This window comes from Muntiacus reevesi, chromosome 13, assembly GCF_963930625.1.
Source record: "Muntiacus reevesi chromosome 13, mMunRee1.1, whole genome shotgun sequence".
NCBI classification, from domain to species: domain Eukaryota; kingdom Metazoa; phylum Chordata; class Mammalia; order Artiodactyla; family Cervidae; genus Muntiacus; species Muntiacus reevesi.
The window spans coordinates 55,181,458-55,199,281 of NC_089261.1; the positions used below are offsets into that span (position 1 = coordinate 55,181,458).

At 37.0% G+C, this 17,824-nt stretch overlaps 1 protein-coding gene across 3 annotated transcripts in view; it reads right to left on the reverse strand.

Moving 5' to 3' along the window:
* INPP4B (inositol polyphosphate-4-phosphatase type II B) overlaps positions 1–17,824 on the reverse strand; it is an 838,347-nt gene that overhangs the window by 157,101 nt on the left and 663,422 nt on the right. For all 3 annotated transcript variants that reach the window (XM_065904252.1, XM_065904253.1, XM_065904254.1), the window contains one exon: positions 13,895–14,003. In XM_065904252.1, coding sequence (XP_065760324.1) covers positions 13,895–14,003 — 109 coding nt within the window. The remainder of the gene's footprint in view (positions 1–13,894; positions 14,004–17,824) is intronic.

Genomic DNA, 17,824 nt, shown 5'->3' on the forward strand with positions numbered 1-17,824 from the left:
ATGTGTGTGTCCGTGTGTGTGTGTGCGTGTGCCCATGTGCACGCTCAGTCCTGCCTGACTCTTTGTGGCCTCATGGACTGTAGTCCACCAGGCTCCTCTGCCCATGGAATTTTCCAGGCAAGAATACTGGAGAGGGTTGCCATTTCTTTCCCCAGGGTAGCTTCCCAACCCAGGAATCAAATGGGCGCATCTTGTGTCTTCTGCATTGGCAGGCAGATTCTTTACCAGTAGCGCCACCTGGGAAGCCCCTCTGTGAGGCTAGAGTCTTAGAAATATTTTTACTGCCTACTATATAGGAACGGATTAAAATAGGAACTGATATGCATGCAAAACTACTGTATCAAGTCAAGCATCCTTTTTTATAGTATAGATAATGTAATTTACTTTGAACATTATATTGTTCTCATAACAGCCCAGAAAGAGTTGAATAGATCAAACTTTTAAAAATTTCTATTCAATTTCTAGAAAGGTCATCTGTAAACTAACATTATTCATTTGTTAAGAGTATATACATTTCATGCTGAAAAGCTACTGATAGCATGAAGATGAATGCATACAGAATCTGAGTGGCCACAGAAGTCTGATTTTCCAGCTACATCATTAGCTGCATGAGCAATTCAGTCTTTGAAAATCATTATTCTCACTGATAAATAGGGGAATTTGTAATCTCTGAGATTCTTTGTAAATTCTAAGTCCTAAAAGATTACTCCAAAAAAGGCAGACTCAGTAATTTTATTTCCCCCAAGTTCCTTTCATTTTGAATATAGATGACTGATCTTATTAAGCAAGCACTGGAAACAAAGGGTGAAATTTCTAGATTCCTTTTCCGAGTGACCCAGCCATTCACCCAGTGAAATTAACCAAAAACCTAACAGCCTTTCAACCCTGCCGAGTTACCACAATTCCTCATCCACTTGCATTTAAATCCTATAAAAATGTCTTTAAATCTTCAACTCTGTACTCACCCATTTCCTCCCATCAGTACTACTGTAGTAGCCTGTTTGCTCTTGTTAGTTCTCTCCACATAGTAATTCAAAATGCACATCTGATCACGCTCCTCTCCAGACCAAACTTGCCATCCTCTTAGCCTATATGATGAGCTGTCAAGACCTGACACAGCAAACAAGTGTCCTCCCAATCTGGCTCTTATCCTGTATCCCTTCTTTCTCTCTCTCTGCTCTTCTCTGTCTGTCTCTTCCTTTCAGCTGCTCTATGTTGCTGGAGTCCCCAAGCCAAGGTGCAGTGAATGGCACCACCCTGTCCAGGAGCATTGACAGAAGCTTGGGGATGTTCCTTGACACCCTTGCATTTTTACCTCGCATTCCAAACAGACACATAAAGTCCAAACAATTGCCAACTCCTTTAAAATATCTCTGCCACTGATCCCCTTCTCTCCACCTGTGCTTAAACCATCCTAACCAAGCCATCTTTCTCCAACAGAAACACTGCAATAACTACTCACTTACACAAGCCTCCTGGCAGGGAAGAAGACATTGGAATAGCTCAGGCAAGGTCTCAGCTAATAAAGATTATGCAGTGACACTACTTTTCTCATCACACAAGCCAACTGTGTGATCTTTCCACGACATAGATCCCATGTGTACATATTTTAAAGTTAGTGTGTGCGTGCTGTTGTGTCCAAATCTTTGTGACCCTGTGGATTGTAGCCTGCCAGGCTTCTCTGTCCATGGGATTCTCCAGGCAAGAACACTGGAATGGATTGCCATGACCTCTACCAGGGAATCTTCCCGACCCAGAGATCAAGTTCATGTCTCTTATGTCTCATGCATTGGCAGGTGGGTTCTTTACCACTGAACCACCAGGGAAGCCCTTTGTAAAGTCAGTACTTTCACTAATGACAGTACTTGCAAAGAATGAGGTGCTCTAGAATTAGTTTGTAAGGTTCTGGGAAAAAAGAGTATTTTTAAGTTTTCTGGTGATTTATGACTGCAGTCACAAAATTAAAAGACTTGCTCCTTGGAAGAAAAGCTATGACTAACCTAGACAGTGTATTAAAAACCAGAGACATCACTTTGCTAATAAAGGTCTATCTAGTCAAAGCTATGGTTTTTCCAGTTATCATGTATGGATGTGAGAGTTGGACTATAAAGAAGGCTGAGTGCTGAAGAATTGATACTTTCCAACTGTGGTGCTGGAGATGACTCTTGATAGTCCCCTGGACAGCAAAGAGATCAAACCAGTCAATCCTAAAGGAAATCAACTCTGAATATTCATTAGAAGGACTAGTGCTGAAGCTGAAACTCCAATACTTTGGCCACTGATGTGAAGAACTGACTTCTTGGAAAAGACCCTGATACTGGGAAAGATTAAGAGCAGAGAAGGGGCGGCAGAGGATGAGATGGTTGGATGATATCACTGACTCTTAGACATGAGTTTGAGCAAACTCAGGGAAACAGTGAAGGACAGGGAAGCCTGCTGTGTTGCAGTTCATGTGGTTGCAAAGAATCAGACACAACTTAGTGACTGAACAACAACAATTTGTAGATGACTTTCTTTTCTGTTTTCTGACTTTGGGATTATGGCTATAAACATCTAAGCCAATAGAGAGCTTTTAGGGCTTCCCTGGTGGCTCAGATGGTAAAGAATCTGCCTGCAATGTGGGAGACCTGGGTTCAATCCCTGGGTCAGGAAGATTCCCTGGAGAAGGAATTGACAATCCACTCCAGTATTCTTGCCTGGAGAATCCTATGGACAGAGAAGCCTGGCGGGCTTCAAACCGTGGGGTCACAAAGAGTCAGACACAACTGAACGACTAACACATAGACACAGAGCGCTTTAAAGAACATGTTGGAAATTACTCAGGATTTAATCCGAGTCTCCATATTTTTCCTCTGATTAAATGCATACTAGTTAAAATAACATAACTATGTCATGATTTTAAACCTTTTTTTAGTTTATAGTGAAGAAACACAATTCCTGATTTATATAAAATAAGTCATCAAACCATATTTTCTTCTCATATTTAGTTTTTTAAGTAACCAGAAAACAATGTTTCTGAGCCTGCTGTATATTTCACACTTAAGTCCTAATATTCCTAACAATTAACTTTTTCTTCTGAGATAAAACCAAAAGTCATATCTTAATAACTGTGTGAAATGAAAATATTTAATTGTGAAGTCAAATTATCTTCCTCAGAAAGATATATTTATCTTTCCTCAAAAATCTCAAGGTTGTGACCACTGTTTCTAACAATAAAATGATTTCAACAGAAATAAGCTACAACTACAGTGTATATAAGAAGCTATAGGGTAACTGCTCAGTGATTTTCTGAGATCATACGATAAAGATTATGTGTTTTAGCATTTTCAGACACTGTTCTCTTTACTTAATTTATTATCACTCAAAATTCTATTATCATTTAGAAAACTTGCTTGCATTTACAATTAAAGTCATTTTCCTTAAGGGAAAGATTTAATTTTTAAGAAGTTTGAACTGTCACACTTGACAGAGTGCGTCTTGCTTCAGATCATACCTGGCTTCACAAGCTTTTGGGTAGGTGACTGGAAGAAGGTTGCCAAATTTTAAATGTTAAAGTCACTACTGCATGGCCGGTATTGAACCAGATTTTAAGCTGGCTATTTTTATAAAAATAAAAATATCTTTTATAGAATAAAAAAGCTCCTTCTTTCAGAACATATGAAAGTATACTTTCCCTTCTTAGTCAGGCATGAGGAAACACAGACATTGTAATCGCCGACAGACGGCCACCTCCAAGTCTACAAGTCATTTGCCACAAGTGTCTCTGTATTTCTGTCACTTAATTCAGACACAACGGTCTCTTCAAGCAGAGTAATTTGTTCTTCCTTTTACTCCTATGACAGACAAAGCTTTCACTTCTTTCATTTACGTCCTCATATACTTACTGCTTCAAGGAACACTTATCATCAACAAACCAGTTCCTCGGGAGGCAGACATCGTCAATGCCCTGGCACACACATAGCGTAGAATGGAAGAGAGGCAATTAGGAACAGATGCGGCCTTGCGAGAGGTAAGTGAAGACTTCCAGGCAAAGCTGGAAGAGAAGGACTTCGATCTGGTCCACCATGGAGTGGTGTGAGTGGAGCAGATGATGGTGTGAGTGGCGAAAGATGAAGCTGGAAAAGAAGTCAGGGTCAGACTGTTGTTGTTTAGTCATTAAGTCATGTCTGACTCTCTTGAGACCCCATGGACTGTAGCCCGCCAGCCTCCTCTGTCCATGGAATTCTCCAGGCAAGAGTACTAGAGTGGGTTGCCATTTCCTCCTCTAGGGGATCTTCCCAACCCAGGGATAAAACTCGCATCTCCTGCACTAGCAGTTGGATTTGTTTCCACTGAGATACCAGGGAAGCCCCAGGGTCAGATTCCACATGAAAATATTATGCACCTTGGACTTTATTCTCCAGGCAAGAGGCAGCTATGAAATGTTTAAAATAATGAAATCACAAGATCATATTTGCCTTTTAGAAATATTATTTCAAGCAAGGTGAGAATAATAAGTGAGATGAGAACCAGTCTGGAAGATGGAGAGTGACTAAAAGATATGGCAGTAGAATATTTAAAAGATGTTGGATCTACAGATTAGGGCTATCCTAAACCACAAGTGACTGTGGAAACTAATGACTTCCTGAGAAACAAGAAGTGACAGAACTGATTTTTTTTTTTTTTGGAAGTGGAAGCAAGGGAAGAAAAGTAGTCAAGGATGTTTGCATTTTGAAGTTGAACATCTGGTGGTGTCTTAATTAAGAAAAATAGTCCCTAAGAAAAGTTTGTGGATAGGAAGATGAGAGATGGCTGCATACATTGACTTTGAGGTGTGTGAATGACACTATTAACGTGGAGCTGTCTACTAAATGGTTATGAACACATGTCTGAATCTCAAGAGCCATGCCTGGGCTTAGCACAGAGATGGTGTATGAAGCCCAATGCCTAAGAATACACGGGGGCAGGGACCTTCCATACAGCACAGGAACTAATTCAGTATCTGTAACACTCTATAATAGAAAAGAATCTAAAAAAGGATGTATGTGTGTGTGTAAACATATATATATGAAATGGGGTAAAGGGAAGTGAAATGAAAGTCGTATCCAACTCTTTGTGACTCCAAGGACTGTACAGTCCATGGAATTCTCCAGGCCAGAATACTGGAGTGGGTAGCCTTTCCCTTCTCCAGGGGATTTTCCCAACCCAGGAATAGGACCCAGGTCTCCCACATTGCAGTTGGATTCTTTATCAGCTGAGCCACAAGGGAAGCCCAAGAATTCTGGAGTGGGTAGCCTACCCCTTCTCCAGGCGATCTTCCTGACCCAGGAATAGAACTGGGGTCTCCTGCATTGCAGGCGGATTCTTTACCAACTGAGTTCTCAGGGATATATGTACACACACATATATTTGTATAACTGCATCACTTTGTTATACATTCAAAACACTATAAATCAACTGTACTTGACTAAAAAAATTTTTTAAAGAACATGTGGGCAATTAGCATCATATGCACAGTGATATAACATTTTCTGGAGGGCATTATATAGCATCTCTAACACGTAACCACTTCAACTGAGAAATTTCACTTCTAGGAATTTTATAAAAAAGAAACAAACTTTCAGAAACATAAGAATAAGGGTGTGCAAAGAGAGAATTATAACAAAAAACAGAAAAATCTAAATGATCACCAATATTATATTGGTCAGATAATTATGCTATATTTAATCAATAAGACCCTATTTAGTTTTTTAAAAAATAATGAGATCTACACATATTGAAATGAAAGGTTGTCAGGACATTTTTGAATAAATGAAATACTTGTTTACATGTTTTATATAAATAATAACTAACCTCTCATTATGTGCCAGGTATCATTACAAATGTTCAGTGTATATGAAGTCACCACATCTTCAGAACAACCCTATGAGGTATGCAGTATTATTTCTATATTACAAATGAGGAAACTACGGTACAGAGTGGTGAGGTCATTTGACTAATGTCTCAATGCCAGTAAGTGCCCAAGCCAGGATTCAAATCCACACAAGGAGTAGAGTCTATGAATTATCTTAGATGAAAGCTTCTGCCCTGCCCCAGAATGAAAACCAGAAAAACTAACCTGAGTTATAGGAAAGTCAAGAACACTACATTCTCATGACCTGAGTTAGCAGATCAAGAATCATGATCACTGAAAACTCTGAAATTTTTACCTAGAATAAAATGCACAGGGAAAAATACATTAAGCTGTTCAGAATGGTTTACTCAGGGGAAGGAAAATAAAAAAGGCAAACTTTTTAAAACCTTCTTCATTCTCTGAATTTGTGTGCGACAAGCAAATATTATTTTTGTATAATTAAAAAGAGAATGAAGCAGGAGAAAAAGTGCATTACAAATTCATTTCAGATCATATGTGCTGTGCTGAGTTGCTCAGTCATGACTAACTCTTTGCAATCTCATGAACTGTAGCCTGTCAGGCTCCTCTGTTCCAGGTCATGTTCCCAACCTGGGGATCGAACCCAGGACTCCCACATTGCAGGCTGATTCTTAACCATCTGAGCCACCAGAGCAAAAAGCCCTTGGTTCCCTTGTATTACATTTAGTTCAATGCTTTGTAAATGTCATCATTTAGGTTGTAGTATCTGGCCAAGCCGTATCAGGGCTATTTAATTATTTTATTCTTTCCTGACTTCAAGCTATAGATGTGCAAGACCTAGAACCCACATATATTTGAAGATTTGTTGTGTACAGGGGCTGCATATAGAAAAGCATATACTGATTGGGAAAAGCCAAGTACACAGTTTTGGCAGATCTAGTGTTGTACTTGTCAAATATGAACAACCTTGAACACTGAGAGTGGTCAAGGAGAAACTGATTCACTGGAAGAAGTAAATAAACCTCCAAGGAATCAAGTTATAATAAACACAAAAATTAAATTCCTATCTCCTTGAAGATTATATATTGTCAACTACAGGGCAGAGTTCAAAAGAAAAAAAGAACAGACAAGGCTTTTATTCACACTTCTTATTTCTATAGGGGCTGTGTGATTTTATTATATTTAAAATTTTTCTTTATTTTTTTGATGCTATAAAGTGCTTTTTCCAAAAGGGAAAAATGTACTTAAAAGTGAACAGGAGATGAATTTTAGCTGCAACCTGTAAGACTTATCTTACTAAATGGAATACCTTTGTTGTATTGGGCATGACTTCCAAAATCCAAAAACACATAAGGATTATTAAATCAAGAAGACTCAATTAATATACTTTGAAGAATTAGTCATTTTAAGCCATTTTGAACCTTTCAATTTATAACAGAAAAGACACAACGATATAGATTACATACAGAAAAGTAAATTGGATGAGACTGTATGTTCTCAAAAACTATCCTGTTGAGGACAAAGATTATGGGTGATTTTAACTTCCTTCTTTTGACTTTTCTACATGTGCCAATAAACTTATGTTAAAAATTGGAAAACTGTCAATAGCAAGCAATATATTAAAATATATATATCACTAAAATATCAAAATATTTCCATTTAAAAGATATATGACATGATATATGGATTTATACAGAATTATGATGTGAGTCTTTAAACTACTCTGCCAGTGAGTAACAAGATGAACTTTTGAAAGAAATCCAGAGATTAAGGTAGAGATAGAAAAAGAGCTCCAAGTAGAGGGGAAAATTGGCTCTCAAAGTTAAACATGGATTCAGTCTTACTGTTTTCGATGAATACATTTGAATCAGTCATTCCCTTTCATAAAAAGAAATAAGAATATTGTTTTAAGCATGAAAGTAAAGATCTTGAAAATAAGTATCTTTGTAACTGCTGCCTAGTCTGTTCATATGTTACTGGAGAAAGTACATAAAAAGCAGAGCTGAAAAACCTTGACTCCTTTGCTTAGACGTCTCAGCTTTATACCACTAATGAAAAATGTTAACTTATGTTTTAACTCCTATTAAGCAGCGGTTAGCAATTCTATCCTGAAGAATACATTTCAAAGCTAGTGGTATGATTTTGAATCCAATTCTCCCATTTCTGGTTTACTGGATGTTTATTACACTCTAGGCTACAAAGAACTTCTTTCCCTAATGTAATATTTCTCCTTTTAACCCAAGAAACCTCCAACTTAGAGAACTAGGAAATTATACTGATTTTTCTGACAATAATAAGGAAAATTGATCTCATAAAAGATAAGGCTGGTTTGTTTAACTATTCATATTGTTTTACTTTCCTTCAGAAAATTCTTCTAAATTCTAGTATATACTCAAGTGTAGGCTCAAAAACAGGCTATAACATTTCTATGGGTAAAATTTTACTTTGCTTTCCTTTTGACTTTTCCAAATGATTTCTTTCTCTCTTCTATTAGAAATTGTGGGGCTGTCAATGTTGATAATCAACATTATCAACAGATTGAGGGAGCACATTGAGGGGGTGAGGGTAGTGAAGGGAAAGACATGGCAGATACTCAAGGTAGGTATTTGACACTAAAATCTCTGCAGGGAGTCAGCTGTGAGTTTGTCCTTAATGAACAGGTAGATCACAGGGAATTAATATTTTTGAGAAGTGAACACTGCCTGTCATTGGCTTTTCTTCTTCTTTACAAAGGCTCTTGGTTTTCATGAGGTGCCTTTTTATCTTAATGAAAGGGTTATGCCTTCAGGTCATGATCCTGCTCAGTGAAAGTTCTGGCTGAATCTGAGGTTCCAGCTGAATTTAGAAATGATCAAAGCGGGCAAAATATGTGTTGTCATGGTAATTTTTCCCTTTCTTTTAAGTAATACTGGAACTAAAGAATTAATTCATATTTTGAGAGAGGAATCTATAAGCTTCTAAACAGTCTAGGTAAATCACCAAATTCAAGAACATGTAAGTGTTTGATGAACAAATGAACACATGGGTTACAAACAATGTGATTTTGGTCTTTTAAGGTAATACACACACGCACACGCACACACACACACACACACACATGCATATACATACATTATCTACATATACATGTGTATATATATGTGTATACATATATTACTAAAAAGACCAAAATTAGGATTTTTGTAAAAAGAATATAAATTTACAAACCTATATGTACATAACTTTTCTGTACACCTGAAGCCAATACAACACTGTAAGTACACTATATTTTAATAAGATTTTTTAATGGTTAAATGGATAAAATGGTAAATTTTATATGTTACCAATATTTTATTACAACAAAAACCTTAAAAAACAAACCCACCAAAAAATAATATATGAGTAATTTGCATCTTGGTTCTTAAAAAGTCTCATCTCTAAAGCACGAAAAAGCTCTATAATATGCTTGGTTTTTATTCATTCATGTTATTCAGACCCAAGCTTTCCCAGATCAAAATTCTTACTGCTTTATCACCATCTTTGGTTCCATTTTATAACAATTTAATGAGTGAGGGATTCTTTAAAGAAAAATTTCCATGTAACAAGATGTAATGCTTTTCCTCTGTATTACAACAAATATTCCTTTGCATAGATTTTCTTTCCTTCTGATAGAGGCTAATTAAGGTTCTATACAGTTTTCAAGTTTAACTCACCTGTGCCGCTATTCCTGTTTCTAGCCTCCACACCATTCTGTCTTCTCCCAGCACTATTCACTATTTGTATCAATGGTTCTCAACCCTAAACACACATCAGTCTCACCCAAGAAGCTTTTAAAACTTAACAATGCCTGGGCTCCATTCCCAGGACTGACTTAAATATTTTAAAGCTCCAAAGGTGATTCTAATTTGCAGCCAAGGTTGAGCACCCCTGCTCTATATAATACTGACTTTACTGCATTATGATTATTTGTGAAACTTTATCTCCCACTGAAGTTTTTGGCAATTTAAATCAGACTCGTGTGAATTCCAATGCCTGTTGAGTTTGATCTATGGAATCTACTCTGTGGAACACTCCAGAAGATCTAAAATTCAAAAAGATGTCATCTCTTAGTTAAGGAAATCACCAACTATTATAAAAGTACTGGACTAAAACAAACCTAGCATGCCATAACTGTGACCTAGAAAACTATATGGAAAGTAAAAATAAAACATTGGCATGAAGAGTCAGATCAACTTGAGAAATCAGGAAGACATGATGGAAAAAGTAGAGTCTTAGGATGGACTATGTGTAGAATTTCAAACAGGATTATGTATATGATTTTTACAGAGAGAAATGAAAAATAGCAGGGAGACAAAAACAGTAATTTTTTGTAAACAGCAACAGAGTAAGAAAAGGGGAAGAGATGGAAAAGTGAAATTCATTAATAAAATAGTTTCTGTACCATAAAGAAACAACTTCAAGAGAAGGAGGAAATGAATGTAGAAAGTCAGTGAGGTGAAATCATGGAGGTTTTGAATGCTCAATGAATGAGCATGGATTCCTTGATGGTTTCTGAACAAGGACTAATGTACTGAGACATTTGTGCTTTAAAAAATATCAATCTTCCTAATTAATTATCTTGTAGCCTTGAAAATACTTGTTATGTGATCTGAATTACATTATATGAATACTATAAGCAATGCTTTCTTATGTTAAAATGCTTTTCATTATGCGGTCAATGTATTCATCAAAAAATAGATCACGAAGGAACAGACACATAAATTACATCTGTTCCTAGATGATAGTATTTCATTGGCTTAGCTGAGAAGAAAATAAATGAAGGGGAAGTTGTAGCAATAGCTGTGGTGGGTCTCCTAAAAATGTCTAAAAGATGCAGCTATCTCTTTTTGAGCGGGAGAAGGGTTATCAAAAGAAAGAAAAGGTGAAGAAAAGTTCTTTCACTTAATGCTATTTTCTGTCCTGCCAAATGTAAATAAGGTCTCATATCATATAGTCATATGTATTTCTATATTACTGTTTGTGGCTGAAAAATGCAATATTTGTTGCTGAAAAGGCCTGCAGAAAATTATTTGATTAATGTGATATCACTTTAGGCTTGACATGTTTGCTCAGGTTATAACTCAACTTGATGAAGAGACTGATACTATACTCATCTGGGTATTGCCTCAACAAGCTGTATTTGTCCCCTACCACTACCCTATAGACAGTATTTTTAAGATCTAGGCTAAGCTATTGTTTTAATTTTAAAAATGGCATTTCATCAATAAAGTCATCAATAAAGCAATGGGATAAATAGCACATATGAAAAACCTAAAGCAAATCAACATTTACAAGCATTGGACTCACTTTTTGATTTTAGATTTGATCTTAGAGCTCTGTGTATTTGTGCATGTGTGTTTGTGAATGTGTGTGTGTTTATAAATACATAAACATCCCAACAAGAAGTGAAGAACACTGGAGAATTCAGATACTCATGCAGATATTTAAAGCTCAAAGTATCAGTGTTTAAATATACAACTTAACATTTGTCTTTGCCCATAGCATATAGTGATATTTTATGAAATTATATGGTTAGAGTCCATGTTTCACATACATGTGCTTTATGTGCTCAAGTAAATTCTATGTACCCTGTGGGCATTTTCAATCTTTTAATTGTATTATGCACTTTAAAATTTGATTCCAAAAAACAGTAAATTCTCAAGATAGAGGCTTCTAGTTCTAGACAAGATGGAATAAACACAATCTATTTTACTTTTCCCTCTAACCACCAAAAACAAAACAAAACAAACTACTCTGTACAAAATATATAACTCATTTATCAGAAGACACCAAGAGGTGGAGAGAAGAAAACAGATTGGCTAGGAGCCTCAGAATTAAGGAATGACATCATAATTATTTCCACATTTACTTGTTTTTTTGTCCTTCTTTGCCTCCTAAACATTTCACTTTGGATAGAAGGGGAGCCCTCAGTGAAGCAAAAGGTCAAATAAATAGCACCCAAGAAAAGTCAAAGGACTAATAAAAGGGTAGCCCAACAGAACAGTAAGCTTTTAACCATAAATGCCTGAGGGTGAATATCACAAACATAATAGTACCCCTCCACTCAAAGGATGGTGCAGCAAGGGGATAGTGAGAAATATCCCTGCCCAGTAAAGCCCTCAGGCACAAACCTGTATTCCACTCTTCTTCTCATTTCAGTAAACGGATGGCATCCCCTTCCCCATGGGGTCTGCCACTGAACTGACATCCAACCTCCATGTATTAAATAAGAGGTGACCCTCCTCTCAGAGCCCCTAGTTGGAACTCTGATGTCCACTCCCTGTTTCAACAGTAATGCAATGGAACCACTTTCTGCAGCACTAGGGTTTGGGGGAAGAGTGTGACTATTAGGGGATAACACTAGGGAGTTTCTAGGTGATAATGGGACGGTTATTTACGATGACTATGGTGATGGTTAGTCCAATTTACATCTGTGATACAACCTCACAGAACTATATTCCTTACCCACTGAAAAATTAAAACCAAAATAAAAAACTAGAAAAATCTTAATAAGAACACTAGCTGATTTAAAAGTATTATACCAGTAGAAAGATAATTTCTTTAAAACAAGAAAGACATATATACTAAAATGTACACACACACACACAGACACACACACACACACATATATATATACACATTGCTAGCTTGTACATTTATATAACAGTACATCAGTTATACAATTCCAACTTATTTTAAATGCTTTCTTCCTGAACATCTGGACAGTGAATAACAAATATGTTATGTGATAAAGCTTTTTAAAAATGGTTTTAGTCTTGCCACTCAGATTATTTAATACTATTACTAAACCAACTATGACTAAAGAATAACTATTTCCCCCTAATTTTCAAAATTGGAGTTTTTTGGTTTTTTTTGGCTGCCTGTGCACCTTGTGGGATCTTTGTTTCATGGCCAAGGACTGAACATGTGACCCCGCCATGGTGGAAGCTCAGAATCCTAACCACTGGACAACCAGGAATTCCCCAAATATGAGCTCTTAATTCAAGAAGAGTAACTACTTGAAAGGGAAAAGAAAGTTACTCTTCACACTTGGATAACACTCTTTAAAATTTACATGAGTATGGTCATAACCAGAGGATATAACAGGGTAAACTTGGTTGGTACATGTGGGGATAAACTACAGTACTAATGCAATATTTTAAAGTAGCTAAGAACAAAACAGAAGGTTGAGAAAATAAATTAAAATTATAAACAACACTGACAATACTTCGGTTTTTGTGTCTCCTTTTCTGTAAGGAATAGAAAGTTTTCTCTTTTAACTTCATCACTTAAGTAATAGAGTTCTGTATGGATGGCTCTTTTTTAAATGGAATAAATAAATAATAGGACAGTTAAGTTCCTTGCCTCAGGCCACAGTGGAAATCACTAGTAGGGTCAGAGTCATAAATTAGGACTCATGCTCTCCATTAAGTGTCTTTGCCTTCACAGAAATTAGACTATGCTTTCAGCCAAATATCTGTCTGAACATCATTCCATTGAGTTACAATAATTGATACTAGAATACTATTTATTAGTAGGATGGCTTCCAGAAAACTTTTCTGCTAGCATAGTTCTACTCTATTAGTAATATGCTTAGCCATCACAGCCATTTCATTTATTTTAATTTCTGTTCAAGTTTTTTGTTTTTGAAATTCAACAACTCTAAGTTCCTGAATGCCCAGGTGAGATGCATGAGACAAGTGCTCGGGCCTGGTGCACTGGGAGGACCCAGAGGAGTCGGGTGGAGCGGGAGGTGGGAGGGGGGATCGGGATGGGGAATACTTGTAACTCTATGGCTGATTCATGTCAATGTATGACAAAACGCACTGAAATGTTGTGAAGTAATTGGCCTCCAACTAATAAAAAAAAAAAAAAAAGAAACCTATCTAAGTTCCTGAATGGCATGGTTGGAGATGTCAAGAACTATTCATTGTGATGGATCAAGCTTATTTATCCTAACTTGGTATACAAAAAACCTTCCCCAAAGGGAAGATAATATCATGAATGCATTCTGTTGTCACTTACTTTCTTCTTTCTGCTTCAAATCTATGCAGGAGTTTCCGAAGACCACCATTCTTAAATCCCTGAAAATGGGCAGCTGGGGCTCCCACGGTGATGACGTCGTAGAGAGCATCTGTAACAAGAATGGACATGGAGATGAACACTTTGCAAACATTTATCTCAAGCATGCTGTTTGCATTGAAGCATTCACACTGTGGGAAGTGTGAGGAATTATTCTGTTTAATTTTGCAGGAATAACAATGAACTCACATCTCAAGGGGGCAAGACGAGCTAATCAATCTTTCTAAAAGCCACCTGTGCACCTAAACAAGTTATAATATTTGCTTGATTTATGACTACATCTTAATTATATACTACTGTGTAGAACAGCATGTTCTCTCATTCTTCTATATACTTACTGAGATAACACATTAATTGGTCTTTTGTGCATTTTACTTCATTGTGTTTTGCATCATTTAATTTGCAATCATATTGAAATTCAACAATAATGAACAATCTTTCAACCAAAAGTTGCAGAGAAAAGAGCCAAAATATTATGGTACTTTGACTCAAGGACAAAACAGTACTAGTGCCTTAAAAAAAATCTATACACCACAGTTTTTTGCCTGTGTATACTACATCACACAATTTTGAATGTATGCAATTGAATTTTGCAATTTCCTTAGGTAGCATAGAAAGAATACACAAAATGTCTTGATCTATTTTCCAGTAAGATACTTTGTTTTTTTTAATAATAAAAAACCCATACATTTAAATTGAAACTCAATCCTTTGATCTTGAAAGTCATCAACTTTGATACATATTAAGTTTACCACTTCAAAACATGCTATCATTTTACATTCTAATGAAAAGTATCCCTATAATAAGAAAGACAAAGTGAATGCCCTCTTGTTAAACCACATTTTATTTGAGAAATCTAATTTCATAGTAGATCCTTTTCAAATTGATTTTGATATCTGACACCTTGGTTGTTTTTCCAATCTCATTTACAGGGAAAACATAAATTATTTTATTAGCTTCAGGTAAATACCATGACTTTTTCATAGTGGTTCAAGCCAAATACACCTGAAACAGTAAAATTTTTAAATAAAATAGGTCCTCAAGTGAAAAGACTTCAGCTGCATTCAGAGAACTCAAGGTCACAAAAAAAAAACCCAGAAGTACAACCCAAACTAAACAGCCATTAAGGCAGATACTGAACAGTCACTTAATGGACTGTTGGAGTGCTGAGCTTGTCTTCCTTTAAAAAGTCACTAATCAACTGAAAGTCCTGCTAAGTCACTTCAGCCGTGTCCAACTCTGTGTCTCTATGTCCTGTGGCCCACCAGGCTCCTCTGTCCGTGGGATGCTCCAGGCAAGAATACTGGAGTGGGCTGCCGTGCCCTCCTCCCAGGGATCAAACCCACATCTCTTACATCTCCTGCATTGGCTGGTGGTTCTTCACCACTAGTACCACACCTGGAAAGCCATCTTTTCTTAAACTAGCAACATATTAGATTTGTGTGAAATTTAAGATTTCTTAGTCCAGAGGATTTTAACCGAAGACCTAAGAAAAGGATTCTAAGGTGTCCACGAACAGACATTGATTGTCTTAGTGACTCCGTTCTCCTTCATGGAAGGGGGGATCACAGCTTTCTCAAGTGATCATGGGATCACTCAAAACCACCAACACTAAATTCTAGTCCACTTTCACTTATCTGATGAGAAACTTGAGGACCCTGAGTAGTTGTCTGCTTCATCTAAAGTCGTAAAGACCTTATACCCAGGGATTTCTGCCCTCTAACCCAGGAATGGAGAGTGAGGAGTTTGTTACTGACTGGACTCTAAGTCCGTGGCTCCATATAACAGCTCTGCTAGGTATAAGTTGTGCAACACTGGGAAAAGTATACAATCTCTCTATGACATGGTTCTTCTGCTAGAAGATGGAGTGGGAAGAGTTACAAGAAGTTAGCATTCAGTAAGTACTAGCTATGATTATTTTCCCTATAGAAAGAAATCCTATCAATTAAGAATAGAAGGCTGATATTTCAACTTTTGCTATTTCTCTAAAAAAAAATAAAAATTTTAGTCTGAAAAGGAAAGTGATAGTGAGGCTCAGTCTTCTAAGTAAAATCAGTCTGTGCATCAATTTAAACTACCTGTGGGTCGGGCACGGGGGGCATGATGCTACAATTACTCTACATTTCTGCTAAAACCTGGGTGATCAGCAATAGCAACAATATACCAAAGTGACTAAAAACATGTGGATAATTCCACATGTCCGATAAAACACAAATTAAACATATTCCAAACTCAATTTTCCAAAAGAGACAACTATGATTTTTATTAGATCCAAGAAAACTTGAGGCCTTTCCAACAACACCCAAGAAGAGGAAGGATGAGGAAAGTCAATATCTGAGGGAAGAGAGCAGTTTTTGATTTGTTTTGTGTTTTTTAAGAGAGAAGTTTTAATTGATGGAGATTAACCTGTGGAATAGTCATGTATGGATGTGAAAGTTGGACTGTGAAGAAAGCTTAGTGCTGAAAAATTGATGCTTTTGAACTGTGGTGTTGGAGAAGACTCTTGAGGGTCCCTTGGACTGCAAGGAGATCCACCCAGTCCATCCTGAGGATCAGTCCTGGGTATTCATTGGAAGGACTGATGCTGAAGGTGAAACTCCAATACTTTGGCCACCTCATGCGAAGAGCTGACTCATTGGAAAAGACTCTGATGCTGGGAGGGGTTGGGGGCAGGAGGAGAAGGGGATGACAGAGAATGAGATGGCTGGATGGCATCACCGACTCGATGGGCATGAGTCTGAGTAAACTCTGGGAGTTGGTGATGGACAGGGAGGCCTGGCGTGCTGCAATTCACGGGGTCACAAAGAGTTGGACACGACTGAGCGACTGAACTGAACTGAACCTGTGGAAAATCCTTAAAGAGATGGGAATACCAGACCACCTTAACTGCCTCCTGCAAAACCTGTATGCAGGTCAAGAAGCAACAGAGAACCGGACATGGAACAACAGACTGGTTCCAAAGTGGGAAAGGAATACATTAAAGCTGTATACTGTCACCCAGATTATTTAATTTATATGCAGAAACATTATGCAAAATACTGTGTTGGATGAAACACAAGCTGAAATCAAGATTACAGGGAGAAATATCAGTAACCTCAGATATGCAGATGATACCATCCTTATGGCAGAAAGTGAAGAGGAACTAAAGAGCGTCTTGATGAAGGTGAAAGAGAGTGCAAAAGCTAACTTAAAACTCAATATTCAAAAAAATTAAATCATGGCATCTGGTCCCATCACTTCATGGCAAATAGATGGAGAAACAATGGAAACAGTGACAGACTTTATTTTCTTGAGTTCCAAAATGACTGCAGATTGTGACTGCAGCCATGAAATTATAAAGGGTCTTATAAAGAAGCCCATGCACATGAAAAGGCTTGAACCTAAGCTTTGCTAGCTTCATGGAGAATCTGTCTCTTCAATTTATCCATAGTTTCAGGCATCCTCTGAAGCTACTTTCTAGGAACAGAAACCTTCTCTTTATTCATCCATCTCACTGAAATGTTGGGAATCCTAGTCATCTATGCAGGAACTAAGATACTTTGAAACAGTAGACAAAAGAAGAGAACCAAGTGACTCAAACATGCTCCACTCAAAAAAGAGACAATTATTTATCTTTAAGTCTAAATGAAGAAACTAGCATTCTTTAAAACTCATCTATAGTTAAGAACCTCCAAAGTTATGAACAAGCTCTTTCATATCCAAAATTCTGACTTTTACTCTTTTCTATTCTATTTTCTATTTATGAACTCATCTCTTTTAGTTTTAACGCTATATTTTTACAGAAGCCTATAAAATCTCCATCTCTGGCTAGTCTGACTTCTTCCACACTAAACTATCCAGTTCCTAACTTGTCTTATGGACATCTTCGAGTGT